The sequence below is a fragment of the Pantherophis guttatus genome, chromosome 3 (assembly GCF_059756535.1).
Source record: "Pantherophis guttatus breed Tessera chromosome 3, ASM5975653v1, whole genome shotgun sequence".
In the NCBI taxonomy this organism is placed as follows: domain Eukaryota; kingdom Metazoa; phylum Chordata; class Lepidosauria; order Squamata; family Colubridae; genus Pantherophis; species Pantherophis guttatus.
Genome location: NC_142065.1, coordinates 113,963,984 through 113,981,324, shown reverse-complemented (window position 1 = coordinate 113,981,324; position 17,341 = coordinate 113,963,984). Strand labels below are relative to the sequence as shown.

The 17,341-nt window shown below is 38.4% G+C and overlaps 1 protein-coding gene across 8 annotated transcripts in view; it reads left to right on the top strand.

The window, feature by feature from the left end:
* SUCO (SUN domain containing ossification factor) overlaps positions 1-17,341 on the top strand; it is a 455,138-nt gene that overhangs the window by 257,495 nt on the left and 180,302 nt on the right. For all 8 annotated transcript variants that reach the window (XR_015733529.1, XR_015733528.1, XM_060690206.2 and 5 more), the window contains 2 exons: positions 14,923-15,047; positions 15,482-15,549. Coding sequence is in view for 6 of the 8 variants with exons in the window: in XM_060690206.2 (XP_060546189.1) it covers positions 14,923-15,047; positions 15,482-15,549 (193 nt within the window). In the remaining 2 variants the exon portion in view is untranslated. The remainder of the gene's footprint in view (positions 1-14,922; positions 15,048-15,481; positions 15,550-17,341) is intronic.

Below are 17,341 nucleotides of genomic sequence, written 5' to 3'. Positions count from 1 at the left end.
TAGTGGCAGATCTCTGCATTGCCGTAATTTTGGGACATGGAAAGAGCCTCAAATTGATGGTTTTGAATTATCTATTTTGAAACTTCTTTTTGTGTTGATAAATATATTATAATTATCTTGAATTATAAGGCAAGAGAATCACATTGGGACATGCAGAAGATCGGGTTGTTACCCAATACGATGATGGAAATTAATAATCCTGATGAAACCCACAATTATTATTATATGGAATACAATTATAATGTCACTCGGGTGGTTGTTTTTACTTTTATATATATAAGAAGATGTTTACTACTGATGGGGGCAGATATGATTGGAGATCTTGAATAAACTGTTGCATCCGCAAGCTATGTCACCCTATTATGGATGTTGGTTTTAACAATCCAGTGGAAAGACTTCAAGAAGATATTATATGGACTATAAATTTAAAGTTATTGTCTTTTCTTTTTTTTATTTAGATATAATGGAATATATATATATATATATTTTTAAGTAGTGTGGGCAGTGAATTAAAGATATCAAGAATTGTTGTGTATGGTAAATTTGTAAGACAGTGGGTGAATAAGCTAGCTACAGACTGATTAGTTTAAGAAAAGGGATTTTTAAGTGATACATTTAGGGGAGTGGAGGAAATGGATAGAGTGGAATAAATGTTAAATTAGATTTTATGGGGAGCCCGCTTTGAAATGTTATTAAAGTAGGACTTATTGTATAGTTTTAAAGTGGAAGGTGGTTTTGAATTGTTGCAATAATGCATAGATATAAAACACTATTATGCTAAATTAGAGTTATTTTATAATAGTTATAGTATAATGTGTTTGTTTTTTTTTGTTTTGTTTTTTTTTCTCTTCTTCTTTTCTGAAATGTATGGATAAAGGGGGATTTATAATACTTTTAGTAAGTAAAGGTCAGTATTTTGAGGAGGGAGTAAGTAATCTGTTATGAATTAGGGTTTTTTTTTGTTACGAAGAAGTCACAGGGGGGGAAGGGTGGGGAGGGGGGGTTAGGGAGGGGGGGGAGGGGGGGGAAAAAGGGGGAAAAATTTGTATTTGAAAACCTTTTCAATAAAAAAAAAAAAAAAAACAATAACTAAATCAGGGAAAAAATTAACAACAAACCCAATACCTACACAATCTTCACCTGCACAACAAAAAACCATAGACACGATGCTAACCATAGACAAAGAAAAAGCTGCCACTGCACACAACATACAGAATATACAGTCTATATTAGCTATGATTCAGGAGGGGATGAACAAAACCCAAGAAACAATTGCGAATAATCATGAAGAAACAAAAAAGAACCATGAGGAATTGAAATCAGAAGTAGGACAAATAAATGATAATATTAAAAAAATGGACGATAAGATTGAGAGAATATAACAAAACATAGTTAAAAACGAAGAACGAATTCAAAACATGGAAGCTAAAATGGTCCTAACGGAGAAAAAGATGGACAATATCGAACAAAATCAAATGGAGTTAAATAGAGAACTCGAAGAGTCAATTACCCATTTAGAATTAGAAAAAGCATCATTCTTTTTACGATTTCAAAATATTGCAGAAACAAAAGGAGAAGATCTAAGAGACCTGATGACAGATATATTAGTAGAGGCTACCCAGAAGGAAAAAAGCGATATTAGTAGGGAAATTGACGAAATATATAGAGTTCATACGAACTATGCTCGTAGGAACAAACTACCTAAAGAAATACATGTTAGATTCGCACGTAAAACTGTAAAAGAAGAGATTTACACGTCCATGAGAGAGGGAAAACCCTGCTACCAAGGGAAAGAAATAATAACCCTAAAACAAGTTCCAAGAACTATAAGAGAGTACAGAAAAAACTATAATTTCTTGACAACCCTACTGAACCAACACAAAATAATGTTCCGCTGGCTGGTGCCGGAGGGAATCCTAATATCTTGGGACGACAAAAAATATAAAATCGATACGATAGAGAAGGCACAAGAATTCTTTGCACTCACTTTATAATAGAAGAGGAACAGGAAACTAGACGTGATTCAGAAAATGCAAACCAGGAACACTCCATGGGGGAAACAAAAAAAGAAAAGGAAGAGAAGGAGTCTAGGGAAAGGGAGAAGATGGAGAGAGAAGGGGCTAGGGAGAAAACACAAATGGTAACAAGAAACACAAGTAGACTTAGACTAACAAAGAAAAACTAAAGGAAATGGGGACGAGAGTTGAAATTAATTTCAATCAATATAAATGGCCTTAATCTACCAACCAAAAGAACACACACTTTCAGAAAACTTCAAAAATTAGACATAGATATTATCAACCTACAAGAAGTACATATCAAAAAACAACATCAACAGTTACTAGAAAATAGAAAACTTGGAACATTATTCACCTCACTATCAGATAAAAAAAAAAGAGGTATCGCAATATACATTAAAAGCCATATCCAGGCAAAACAAATTTACACAGATGAAGATGGCAGGATACTAATGATAGAGATTAAGATGGAGACCCGAAATATGTTATTGATATCAATATATGCCCCGAATGGGAGCCAAAAAGAATACTTCAAAAAAATACATGATAAAATTAAAGAATTAGACTACGAACATATATGTATAATAGGGGACTACAATGCAATCGTTGATATGGACTATGACTACCAAAGTAACAAAAAAAATAAATCTAGGAAAAAGACACTACCTGATACCTTTAAGGACATGATTCAAGAATTACAATTGAAAGATGCCTGGAGAGAACTGAATAAAACTAAAAAACAGTATACTTATTACTCAAATCCCCATCAGTCCTGGTCCAGACTAGACATGGCCTGGATGACTGCAGAATTAAGAGAAAACATAAAAGAAATTGAAATCACACCGAATGTATGGGCGGACCACAGTCCTATAACAATAGTCTGGAAAGGCCAGCCAAAAAGAGGACGATGGATGATGGATAGAGAGATCATTAAAGATAAAGAATATATAGAGATGATAAAGAAAGAGATGGAGATATTCTTCCAAATAAACAATAGGGAACAAACATCATTGCAAGTCCTATGGGACACTACAAAAGCATACATAAGAGGATTAACAATCTCATTTAAGGCGAAGAAAAACAGAGAGAAACAGCAAAGAAGAAACAATTTATTGATTGAGCTCAGAAAACAGGAAGCAGAATTACAGAACAGACCTGACAAGAAAGAGATCAAGGGGAAAATAAATCTTATTAAACATGAAATAAACCTAATAACAACAACAGAAATAGCTAGGAAAATCAAAATGGCAAAACAAAACCAATTTGAATTTGCAAATAAAACAGGACGTTGGTTGGCCTATAAACTAAAGAAAGAAAAGGAAAAAAAATTAATACACCAACTACAAGATGAACAAGGGCAATTGCAGCACATTGATGAAAAAAAAAAGCGAATCGTAAGAAATTTTTATCAGGAACTATATGCACAGGAAGAAATCCAATTGGAAAAAGTAAAAGAGTATATAAATAAATCCAACATTCAAGAAATAAAGGAAACTCAAAGAGAACTCTTGAACAGACCAATATCGATGTCAGAATTAATTGAAGCAAAGAAGAAGCTGAACAACAATAAAACACCAGGTCCAGACGGCATCCCAGCGGAATTTTACAAAATCGAATACCAGCCAATAGATGATATTTTATTACAAGTCCTGAATGAAGCAATCTTAGAAGCCAAAATTCCTAAATCATGGATTGAAACAATCATTACACTGATACCCAAAGAAGACTCAGATCTCACCCAAACTAAAAACTACAGACCTATATCACTTCTAAACGCAGATTATAAATTATTTACATCAATCATGGCCCAGAGAATGAAGAGAATTATCGTGAATTATATCCATCCAGATCAAAATGGATTCATTCCAAATAGGCAAATTAACAAGAACACAAGAACAATAATCAATATACTGGAATATTATGAGCAAAAATCGAACGAAAAGATGGCCTTACTCTTCCTTGACGCACAGAAGGCGTTCAACAATCTTAATTGGGGATTCTTAATACTGCAATTAGAAAAAATGGGAACCGGCGACAAATTTTTAAATATGATCAAAACAATATACTCAGACCAAATTGCAAAAATATGGATAAACGGAGAGACAACAGACCAATTCAAAATATCCAAGGGAGTGAGACAAGGATGTCCTCTCTCTCCTATATTATATATATTAGCATTGGAACCACTGTTGAATGAAATTAGGAATGACAATGAAATAAAAGGATTAAGAACAAAAAACCAGGAGTATAAGTTACAAGCATTCGCGGACGACGTAGTATTCATTTTAGAACGACCAAAACAATCAGGACTGAATTTACTAAGGAAGATAGATCAATATGGCGAAGTGGCAGGATTGAAAATCAATAGACAAAAAACAAAACTACTAACCAAAAATTTGACAAAAACCCAGGAGAAAGAATTAGAAGAGACATTAGGAATACAAACAACAACAAAAATAAAATATTTAGGAATCTGGCTCACCAATAAGGTATCATCCCTCAAAGAAGACAATTATATTAAATTGGCCAAACAAATCCAGAAGGACTTAGAGGCATGGAGTAAATTGAAATTATCACTACTAGGCAAAATCGCTTCAATTAAAATGACAATTCTACCAAAAATACTATATCTATTTAGAACAATACCGATAAACCCAGGAAAATCATATTTCAAAGACCTTGATAAAATGACATTAAAGTATATATGGCAAGGAAAAAGAGCCAGGATTAAACTGAAACACCTGCAGGACACCAAAGAAAGGGGTGGCCTGGGACTACCAGATTGGCAAACTTATTATACTGCAACAGCTTTAACTTGGATTAAGGATTGGATGACACTCAAAGATAAACGAACACTAGCACTAGAAGGATTTGACTTGTCAAAAGGCTGGCATGCATTTTTATGGGAGGAAAAGCCCAGACAACATGGACACTTCAGGAGACATTATATCAGAGGAGCATTGGCAAAAATTTGGACTGAAATAAGGAGAAAACACTACGACAAAATCCCAAGATGGCTATCAACCATGGAGGCCCAAATCTACCCGAACACAATGGATACAGACAAGATGAAAACCTATGACGAACTGTTGAACACAGAGGGAGATATGAAAACAAGAGAGGAACTGAGACAACAGGGCACGGATATTGATTGGTGGCCGTATTTACAGATAAAATCAAGATATAAAAGTGATATGGAAAAATTTGGAATCCAAAAAGAAAGAAATGAATTAGATAAAATTATAATGCAATCAGACGACAAATTAATAACTAAAATATATAATTATCTACTAAAATACAAATTGGAAGAAGAAGTGGTGAAGGAAAATATGATTATTTGGGCTAAAAACTTTGGATATAATATTAACCTAGAAAATTGGGAAAAAATATGGAAAGTAAATACTAAACTGACAATGTCCGTGCCCTACAAAGAAAATACATACAAGATGTTTTATAGGTGGCATCTCCCCCCTGCACGGTTGGCAAGGATGTTTCCCAATACTAATCAGAACTGTTGGAAGTGTAAAATACAGAAGGGGACCTACTACCACATGTGGTGGTCATGCCCCAAAGTCAAAAAATTTTGGAAAACAATTCAAAGTCAGCTGGAAGGAATTACCGCCCAAAAAGTACCCCTCAGACCGGAAACTTACCTATTAGGTATACTGACAAAGGACTATAAAAAAGAGACACAATACTTGATAATACACATCCTAACTGCAGCTAGAATCGTCTTCGCACAAATGTGGAAATTGGAAAACACGCCACCAGAAGAAAAAATAATACAAAAAACAATGGAATGTGCAGAAATGGATAAACTGACCAAAGAAATACAGGGAAAAGAAGATACAGACTTTTACTTAATTTGGCAAGAATGGTACAAATGGTTAGATAAAAAAGACACGAAATAAGAGAATACCACCCAATGATACAAAAATAAGGAAATAAAATGAAATATCGTTATATAAACATTGATACAAGATGAAAGACAATATATATAGATATATTGATATATAATTACCGAAGTAACTCTATTTTCAAAGTTCAAGTTCTATGACTTGATTTCATTGTATAGTTAATGTTTAGTTTGTTTAAACGTTTATGTCTGTATGTGTATGTTTGTTTACAATAAAAAATTAAAAAAAAAAAGAAAAAAAAAGAAAAGTTCACCCATGCCACAGCCCCTCAGCTGAGAGGCCCCCAGAGAGAACTTTGGCTAGACATCCTCTGACAAACCCCACTGAAACCCCTCCTGCTCAATCTACAGGGGTAATCAAGTGCTACTGTTGCAGGCAAGTGGGTCATCGAGCTGCGGAGTGTCTGGCGCCTGCGCCGGTCACTCCGCAGCTCGATGACCCACTTGCCTGTTCCACACCCGTGCCCCGCCATGTCAGCCCGAGGCAGAAGGGACCCATGAAAGCCCCTGGATGCCAGCAGAATTGCCTGGCAGGCAGTCAAGACATCCCCTCCCCCTGTAGAGAACGAAGAGACTTCGTCCAAAGACTTGGTGCCTGGGCCGGCCAGCAGTAGCAGCGACAAAGACGACCCGCTGGTAAGTGGGACCATCCACCCCTTTGTGGTCATAGTAAATCTGACAGTGCCAGAGACTGGGATTGGAGAGGTAGCAGCAGTAATAGACACCCATTGCTTAATTAGCTCCTCCATTGTTGAGCACCTAGGCATAAAGACACCTCTTAAGCCGCTCCATATGCTTTCAGCAAGTAGACGGGACCTTAATAGGTGGCACCCCTGCTACACGGGTCACTGAACTTGTCAGATTGGAACTAGGGATCCACAGAACTCATTCGATTCACAGTAGCCCCAAAAATGGCAGAGTCAATCATCCTGGGACTGGCCTGGCTAGACAAATGGGCCCCTACAATCAAATGGGAGGATGGCTACCGAAAAGTCATTATAGGGGTGGGGCCTTTGCCGCCCATCCCTCCTGAAGCTGAACCCACTGAGACGAGCCCTCGGGCCCCACCAACAAGAGGCAGCCACTATGCCACCGAAGTCCTACCTGGGACTCCCCAGATCCCCAAGGAATACAGGGACCTTGCTGAAGCATTCAGTGAGGAGGAATGCAACATTCTTCCCCCTCATCGCCACACTGACTGTGCGATTGAGATCGAGCCCGGGGCCAAACTCTCTAAACCAAAGATGTACTCAATGACCCCAGAAGAAATGGCTGAGCTGAGGAAGTACATCGATACTAACCTAGCCCGAGGGTTCATCCAACCTGCAAAATCCAGAGTCGCCGCCCTGATGCTGTTTAAGGAAAAGAAAGATGGGGGGATGAGGCTCTGCATGGATTTTTATGGATGCTGTACGCGTGGAAAACACCCCCTTCCCCTCATGAAAGACCTACTGAACTACCTTTCAAAAGGCAAACTTGATTTGAGAGAAGCCTACTACAGGGTGCGCATAAAGGAAGGGGATGAGTGGAAGACTGCTTTCAACTGCCCATTAGGTAGCTTCCAATTCAAAGTCATGCCTTTTGGTCTCCAAGGAGTCACTGCGGTATTCATGCAATTGATTAACGAAGTGCTGCATGAACATTTATACAAGGGGGTTCTAGTCTACTTGGATGACATTCTCATATTCAGTGAGACATTAGAAGAACATGTGAAACTAGTCCGACAAGTACTAAAGAAACTGTTAGCTGCAAAACTTTATGCGAAGCTATCCAAATGTGAGTTTCACAAAACTTCTCTGGACTATCTGAGCTACCGAGTGTCGAACGAAGGCATAGAGATGGATCCCGGGAAAGTGCGAGTCGTACTTGACTGGCAGCCCCCTTGCACCAGGAAACAGCTGCAAAGTTTCCTGGGATTTGCTAACTTCTACCGGCAATTAATCCCAGCCTTCGCGGAAGTGGCCCTGCCGCTTATGGAACGGTTAAAGACGGGACCCTCTCCTATAAAGCCGCAGCCAACGCAGCTGTTAGCCCGGACGCTAAACTGTCAAAAAGCGTTTGAAAAATTGAAACGGCTGTTTGCAGAGGAGCCCATCCTTCAGCACCTGGACCCAGATAGGCAGTTCATTGTCCAGGCTGATGCCAGCGACGTTGCCGTGGCAGCAGTGCTCCTCCAGGAAGACCCCCAAGGGAGGCTGCTTCCTTGCACTTATGTGTCCAAAAAACTCACAGACACCGAGCGGAGATGGGCAGTATGGGAGAAGGAAGCCTTTGCTGTTCATTCGGCTCTTCTATCATGGTGGCACTTCCTAGAGGGAGCCAAGATTGCTGAGCACATTGTAAGCCGCCCTGAGTCTTCAGAGAAGGGCGGCATATAAATCAAATTAAAAAAAAAAAGATCCCCTTTGAGGTATGGTCAGACCATAAAAACTTTGAAGCCTTAAAGACCCCAAGACGACTCTCCCCGAAACAGGTCCGCTGGGTGCAATACTTCAAGCAGTTTGATTTCAGGCTGAAATACATCCCAGGGGGGAAGAACCTGCTTGCAGAAGCCCTCTCAAGGAGACTCCAATATAACAGCCACAGGGAGGACGTCATCCATGTCATCATTGTGGACATGCAGAGTGCAGTGCAAATCACTACCCGGAGTAAGGCCAGCAGGTGGACTGATCCCATCAATGGGAAGCTAACTGCTGACTTGAAGACAGCACTATCTACTGATCCATGGCTAGCCGACAATCGAGACACTTTGACGACCCGTGATGGACTAGCTTGGAAAGGTTCGAAAATTTACTTCCCCAACAGCATGAGACTCCTGGTGCTCCAGCGTAGCCATGATTCTCAATTTGAATTTCTAAAGACCGTTCATCTGATTAAATGGTAGTTTTGGTGGCCAAAGATGAAAATTGATGTGGAGGACTATGTAAAAAGTTGTGCCACATGTGCCAGCAGTAAGACAAGACTGGGAAAACCTCCCGGTTTGTTTCAACAGGTAGCTGAGCCCAGCTGCCCGTGGGAAGAAATAGCTATGGACTTTATAGTAGAACTTCCGGAAAGTGGTGGAAATACTGTAATATGGACTGTGATAGACCTGTTCTCCTAAGAGGCCCATTTTATTCCTTGTTCTGGACTTCCCTCGGCTAAGAGATTAGCCAAGATGTTTGTCAAACAGATCTACCGGCTGCATGGAGTTCCACGACAGGTTATCTCCAATCGAGGAGTTCAGTTCACCGCTAAGTTCTGGAGAGAGTTCCGGAGGTCCATCTCAGGGGCTTAGCTCGGCTTTCCATCCAAGTACGAACGGAGCCGCAGAAGATGCTAATGCCATGGTGGAACAGTACATCAGATGTTATGAAGATTACCATCAAGATAATTGGGCTGACTTGCTTCCTCTCGCAGAAGTGGCTTACAATAATGCGGTGCATAGTAGTACAGGACTGACCCCTTTTCAGATTATGAGCAGCATGGAGTTCATCCCTATGCCAGAACTGCTGAGAGAACAGCCTTCTTCCATGACTCTGAATGAATGGATGGAGTCATTAAAGAAAGGCTGGGAGAATACCAAAAATAGCCCTGAATGAAGCGGCCAAAGCATACAAAAAGCAAGCAGACAAACACCGATCTCTCTAACCCCCCTTTCGGGTGTGAGATTGTGTGTATCTTTCCACCAAATACTTAAGTTTGAGGTTGAAGAGTAAGAAGTTAGGACCAAAATATTTAGGTCCCTTCCCCATAGTGAAAGTGATTAACCCAGTGACTGTACAGTTAAATCTCCCCCACATACTGGGAAAAATTCATCCTGTTTTCTATTGCAGGTTGTTAAATCCTGCTGTGGGATCTAAATTGAGACCTCAACCTGCTGCTCCCCCAAAGCCGATGGTGGTCCAGGGTGAGACTCATTATGAGGTGAAGAAAATTTTGCACTCCAGATTATAGAGGGGACATTTGCAATATTTGGTTCATTGGAAGGAGTACCCCTTGTCTGAAGCCACGTGGGTGAAGAGTTGGGATGTTCAGGCAGACACCTTAGTTAGGCAATTTCATGATAAATTCCCTGATAAGCCTAAGGGTCCTCCTGGGGGGTGGGGAGAGGGTTGATATGCTAATTGTGTTAACCCCTGACTTCAGTCTTTTCCCAGGATGCGTTCCTTTCCTGAGGGCGGGGGAAGCATGTCAGTTTTAAAAAACAATTTTCTTTTTGCTTCTAAACTGCCACATATTTTAGCTGGGGAAGTTGGGAGGAGGTTGTTGTTGGAGCGGTAGAAAGTTAGTCATAACAACATTCCGTACTCAAGGACTTTTGCTTGCGTCTGATGCAGACTGCATGAAGATTGTATCTGGGGGAGTGTGAAGAGTTGATTAGACAATGTGATGAACTTGTGGGTGTTGGGCAGGGCTGTGAACTCTTAGCTGGGTGGGGGAAACCTGGAAGCTTTCAGATTCAGGTTTTCCAAGATGTGCCAACATGACATCTCTAATAAATTGGAACTTTGAGGAACCTCAGGACTCAGAGCTTTATTTTGTTGGGGTGTTCCTTGGAACCCTGACACTCCGTTTTTGCTGGCAGAGGCACTGCGGGCTGGTCCTTCGTGGTTTCATGGTGGCCCTATGGACCAGATCTAAACACCCGGCCTGCGGGCCTTGAGTTTGACACCCCTGCCATAGACACATGATCACCATTTTCAAGCTTTGCTGCCAGCTTCTGACAAGCAAAATATGTGGGGAAGCCAGTAGGAGATCACAAATGGTGAACATGTGATCATGGGATGCTGTGACCATGTGGGATTTGCTTAATGATAGCAAGTGGAACTGTCATAAGACGGTATAGTCATGTGATGTATTTTATAACCATGTTGCTTAGCGACAGTTTCCAGTCCCAGTTATTGTCAATGAAGGCTACCGGTAGAATTTTGTTTTTATTCATTATAAGTTATTTCTTGTCTTTAATTACAACTTCTCTTGCTTGATTCCCATTGTGCTTTAGGTGTCTCTGATGATCTTGAAGTGGCATTTTTGCTTTTTCAACAGTTCTGCATTACTAATAGGACTGTTTCCTCCTTTACTGTTGTCCTTTACTCTGTTCATGTTTTTATCATGCAGAGTACCTGATGACCCCATTGAATATCAGTGGTACTTGTATAGTGGCTATGAAAGGCAGTTCTCAAAAATTCAGAGGCAAAAAGCATGAAAGAAGAATAGCTTGTTACTACAAGAGATACATAGACACTTTCCCTCCTGCCCAGAAAAAAGTAGATTCATGAGCAGGAGAAAAAAGTACAAGAATTTGAATAATTTCATTATAACTAGGACTTATATTTGATACATAACAATTATTAGAATTTATTACAGTTTAATTAACTTCTCTTTAATAAGTCTATTGATCAGAGTCTTTATATCCTTGAATGAGGACATTGAAAAGATGCTCAGAAGATATATAGATGACACAAAGCTGGGAAGGTTTGCTAGGAGAATCAGAAGTCAGGGTCAAGGTTCAAAAGGTTCTTGAGAGACTTGAAGATTGAGTATTTCCCAATAAATGGCAAGAAATGTAAGGTTCTGCATTCCAGAAAAGTCAGATAGAGTTATATGTCAGGTGGTATTTGGCTCAGCTACAGCACATGTAAGAAAGAGCTAGGAATCTAGATCATAATTTAAGCATCAGCCAGTATTGGATTGCATCAACAATGTTGAGATCAAAGCAAACGATGGAGTATGGAGAACAACAAAGACTGAGAATTTGGAGAATAAATTCTGTGAACAACTTAAAAACTAGTATGTTTAGCATGAAATGAAGGCTGAAGGGAGACAGAAAAAGCAATCTTCCAATATTTGAAGGACAGTCATAGTTGAGAGAAACTAAGTGGTCATTAGGAGATAATCTGATTCTGGTTTGATGACTCTGTGGAATGGCAAGATAAAGAAGACATTTAAATAAATAATAGGTATCAGTAATTTGTTCAGATTCTGATGTTACCTTCCTTCCCTTGAAAATTACTGGTTTATTTTAGAAAGATTTATGTACCATCATTTCTGAGTAAAGAATAAATAAGTTTAGTACAATAAAATATAAGAGTAGCATATATGTTTCTTAAAAACAGACTTCTACAAAGTAATGAACTGTGATGTACCATATTTTTCAGAGTATAAAACACATTCCCCCCCCCAAAAGAGGCTGAAAATTTGGGTGCATCTTATACTCTGAATATAGCTTTTTCGAAGCTTTTTTTCAGCCCTAAGGAGGCACTAGCAAGTGAAGCGATCTTTGCGCTTTGCCTGCTCCCTCCGACTCTCTGCTGTGCTTTAGAAGCTGTTTTTCAGCCCTAACGAGGCGTTAGTGAGTGAAGCAATCTTCCGAGCTTTGCCTGCTTTTCTCATTGCTTCTCTCTCCAAATATTAGCTGTGCTTTAGAAGCTGTTTTTTATCCCCAAGTAGGGGATAAAAAGCGTGTGTGCGCTCAAAACCAGCAAACTAATGTGCTGAATCTGATCAGACTAAGGACACTAGCCAGATCAGCAGTTCTCAACCTGGGGGTCGCGACCCCTTTGGGGGTCGAACGGCCATTTCACAGGGGTCGCCAAAGCCCTCTCTCGCCCCCCCCACGCCTTCACTCACCCTCACTCTCTGCTCTGTTGGATCGCCGGCCATTCGCTTACCCCGCCTACTCCCAATCTATTGCTGCCTCCTGAGTCCCAGCTGATGGCTAGAGGAAAAAAAACTGTTTAAATTCTTGCCGCGGGGCTTCAAAGGGCCGCCCTATAGCCAGTGGTGGGATTCTGCCGGTTCTAGGGGGTTCGGCTGAGCCGTTTGTTAAATTGCTGGCTTGCCCCGCCCCTCCGCACCACTATTTATTGCCAATAAATAGTGGTGGGCGAGGGGCGAGCGAGCCAGCAATTTAACAAATGGTTCGGTGTTTTTTTGTAATTTTATTGGCCCGCGGAGCTTCAGCATAGGCTAATTAGCCCTTGATTAGATCGGCTCCCGACTCTCAGCTGTTTTGCTCTCAGCTGGAGGAATATATGGGGGAAATTATTTGGTTTATTATTATTGGTAAATATAATTAATTGATTTGTAAGAAATTGGATTGCATGGAAATAATTGGAATATTCATGTTTATATTGATTAATATGCAAAAAAAGTAGTTATATAACTAATTGATTTATATTAAATTGTTGAATTCATATTAAACAACTGTAATATTACATAATTAACCAATGTGAGGATGGATATAAAAATAGATGACAATGGGAAGGGGTATAATATAGAATAGAAGGGAAAAATTGAATTTGATTAAGATTAGAGATGAGGATGAAGGGTAATATTGGTTTTTTACAAAAATAGATGAGGAATAAATATGGCAAAAAGGAAATATAGAAATTGTAAATTTAATTGAAATGACTAAACACTGTTTAAATTTGTGAACCGGCCAAATACTCTGTTCAAAGAAAATATATTGTATGTTTGTATGTGTGTTTCTAATTATTGTTATTTATTCATATTTGTTCTCTTTTATTCTTTAAAGTTTAACAATTCATTCTTTATCTTAATATCTTTCTATTTGTTTGGGGTTGGCTTTCTTCCCTTTCATCTTTTTTATTGTACAGCAATCTTTCTCCTCAAACCTACCACCTCTCTCTTTTCTTTCCTTCTTACTTTCCCTTCCTCCCCCTCTTTTTCTCCTCCCTACTTCCTCTTCCTTTCTCCTTCTCCTCCTCTCTTCCTCCCTCTCTTACCCTCACTCCTACTCTAATTTCCCTTCCCTTCCTTCATCCCTCTCTATTGCTGTATCCTTTTATGCATATGGACTACTCAGAGGGCTGAAAAAGTTATTTCTGACTGGTCCTCACACTTTTGACCAGTCCTCGAACTTACGACTGTCCTCACATTTTACGTTTTCGTCCTATCTTGTCACCATGATGAAGAGCAGCAGTTGTGAAATGGGTGACATGGTTGTTAAGAATGCTACAATGGACATAAATGGTGACCAGTCATAAGTGTGAAGACCGGTCAAAAGTGTGAGGACTTGTCAGAAATCACTTTTTTCAGCCCTCTGGGTAGTCCTTTTGTGCATATGGACTACTCAGAGGGCTGAAAAAGTTATTTCTGACTGGTCCTCGCATTTTTGACCAGTCCTCGAACTTACGACTGTCCTCACATTTTACGTTTTTTGCCCTATCTTATCACCATGGTGAAAAGAAGCAGTTGTGAAATGAGTGACATGTTAAGAATGCTGCACGGGCATAAATGTGAGGATGGTCACCACAACATGAGGAACTGAAAGGGTCGTGGCATTAGGAAGGTTGAGAACCACTGAGCCAGATGAATACCTGGTAGACAGATTTTTTTCCTATTTTCCTCTCCAAAAACTAAGCTGCGTCTGTGTCTTATACTCTGAAAAATACCGTACTTAAACTTTTAAAGAAAAAATGTATCCACCAGGAATATGAATATTTCAGTAGTAGAAAACAGGGCTTCTGGGAACAGTTTTTATCCCCAGTATTTTCAGTCTTTTGTAAACTTCTGATAGGATACCCTATTACACGGGTGTCAAACTGAATCATGTCACGTGACATATTGCAATGTATCGTAACTTTTTTTCCATTTCAGAGCCGGGGTAGGTGTGGCCTGCGCGTGACACATCTGGCCCTTGGAGTGCCAATTTGACACCCCTGTCCTATTGTATCTCATGACTGACCTTTATTGCAATTCCTTTGGCTGAATAATAGCTTTAAATAACAATTGAGATTTTATAAATCCTTTTATATAGTATCATCACTATATCTGTTAAAACTAATATGGTATTAACATTTAGTAAAATAAAAGAGACTTCAGAATAATTACAGGTAGCTGATAACATGGTATGAAAATTACTGTTGATAAATTATTAGTATCAATGTTAATTTTTATGAGTTGCTTTAGCTTCAATGTTTGGTAATAAAGATTTAAAATGTTTCATACTAATTCTCTGGTACATTTTTGTCTGGTATGCAGGTCAGTCAATGCATCTTTCTTCCAATGGAGGGCAACATATTACAAAAAAAGTCCAAAAAAATAGAAATAACTATGCTTCAGTTGAATGTGGTGCCAAAATACTGGCAGCTAACCCAGAAGCAAAGGTAATAACACCTAACAATGCGATAGTTTATATTTTTAGAAAACTGCTGAATGTGGGTTCATTTGTTTCTTTAACTGCAATCAAATTTGAAATATTTTATGGTACAAATAAGTTTAATTTCCGGTCAACGTTGTAAGAGGTTTCCACTGCTGCTTGTAGAATAAATCAGCCTTTCATTTGTCAGAAGTAAAGAACAGCATTAGTTTCATTGAGCAGTGATAGTACAAGCCAAAAAAATATCCTAAACAACTTGCAGAGATGATTTTATGTTGAAATAAAAAATAAAATTGTGCACCCTTTGTAATTCTGCCATTAATTGTATCTGAGTTTGTATGTATACATATGTGTAATGATACATTCTACCAAAAAGCCAAAAAATAATTAACTACGCTACAAACAGTTTCTGCTAATGAATTATGTTCTCATTTGTAATAGAGTACATCAGCAATATTAATAGAAAATATGGACCTTTATATGCTAAATCCATGCAGTACTAAAATCTGGTAAGTACATTTTCAGTAAAGTGACTCTTAAGTGAAGAATTTATTTTGCAAAAGTAAAAAAAGATTTCAAGAAACAGTGCTAAGCATCATAAGCACATGGTATGCATTATTCATTATTGATTATATGCTGTCCAATTTGTATCAACACTTAAAAAGCCAGATTATGAGACCATCTTGAGTACGATTTATCCCCAGTCTCACCCTTCAGGTCCCCTAATGGTGTGCCCATTGCTGATTGAGTCCATCCAACTTGTTGCTAATAACCCTTTTATTTCTTTCGATATTGCCCAGCATTATGGATTTCTCAAGGAAGCTATGTCTGTGGATAATATGTCTAAAATGTGATACTTATATTTTTTCCACTGTGCTTCTCGCTTTCATTATTGCAGCTTGGAGAGCATTTTCAGCTATCAAAATAATGTATCAGCTTAGTGCACATTATTGAAGTTTCTTCCTTTAATTTTAAAAACATATTCAGCCTCTCTTAATTTAGCATATGGATTTAATGAATAATAAAAAAAACAACAAACAGCTTTGTCTCACTCCTTTGCTGAGTTGAAATCGGCTCTTTTGCCATATTTTGCTGGAACTACGTCTTACTGTTCTGCATACAGTTTGCATGAGTACATGTTTTGGGATTTCTGTTTTCCTAAGGTTATTCCATGTGGTTAACATAGTTAGTACAATCTAATGCCTTCCTACAGCCAGTGAACTTGTTTTTGGTATTTTTCAACTATCCATTGTCCAGCATGGATCAACAAACCAAAATAAATAAATAAAAAACCACTTTATATATTAGACATCAATAGTGACTGGTTTATTAACAAATATCAGATAATGTTATACTTGAACATAAAATATTGTAACGTTAGAAAATTTCTGCCAAAGTAGTACATATTGCTTCATTCTTAGATTCATAGAGAATATTGCTTTTTCTATGATAGATAAGTTATACATTTTCAAAAGCTATTCCTTCATATCTTGAATAATAATATTCAATTTCTCAGTATAATTTCTTTAGCCATCCCCCATATACGAGTGGCCATAATTTCTTTTTTTTATTATAAATTTTTATTCATTTCATATTAAAATATTGGACACAGTGCAACCATCCTGGCATTAAATCCGCCATACACACTAAAATATAAAACAAATATCATATATACTCATCATACATTACCGATTATCTACAATTATTCTGCCCAATATACTCGTTTATATTTACATATATTACATCACCTTTCGGGTCTACAAATCCTGATTATTTTCTGTTCCAACTCCCACCTCTCAGTTCCAACCATTGGTAAAAACTATTCCATACAACATGATATTCTGTCTCTCCTTGGTTTTTTAATTCTAATGTCAATCTATCCATTTCTGTGCAAACTAATATTTTCTTTATTATCTCCCTTTCTAAAGGTATATTTTCACTTTTCCATTATTGGGCATATACCATTCTCCCTGCTGTTATAATGTGTACTATTAAATAAGTTGACCGTTTACAATGGCCCTCTGTTATGTTCCTAATAAAAATAATTCTGGTTTGAATTCTAATCCTTGTCCAACCATTTTTTCTAACCACATCTGGATCCGTTGCCAAAATTCCTTTGCTTTTTTGCATGTCCACCACATGTGGTAATACGTGCCTGGTACTTGATTGCATTTCCAGCATTTCGGGGATATATTACTAAACATTTTAGCCAATCTTGCCGGAGGAAGATGCCATCTATAAAACATTTTATATAAATTCTCCTTGTATGATGTGGCAGCACTAATTTCCTGTTTCTTTCCC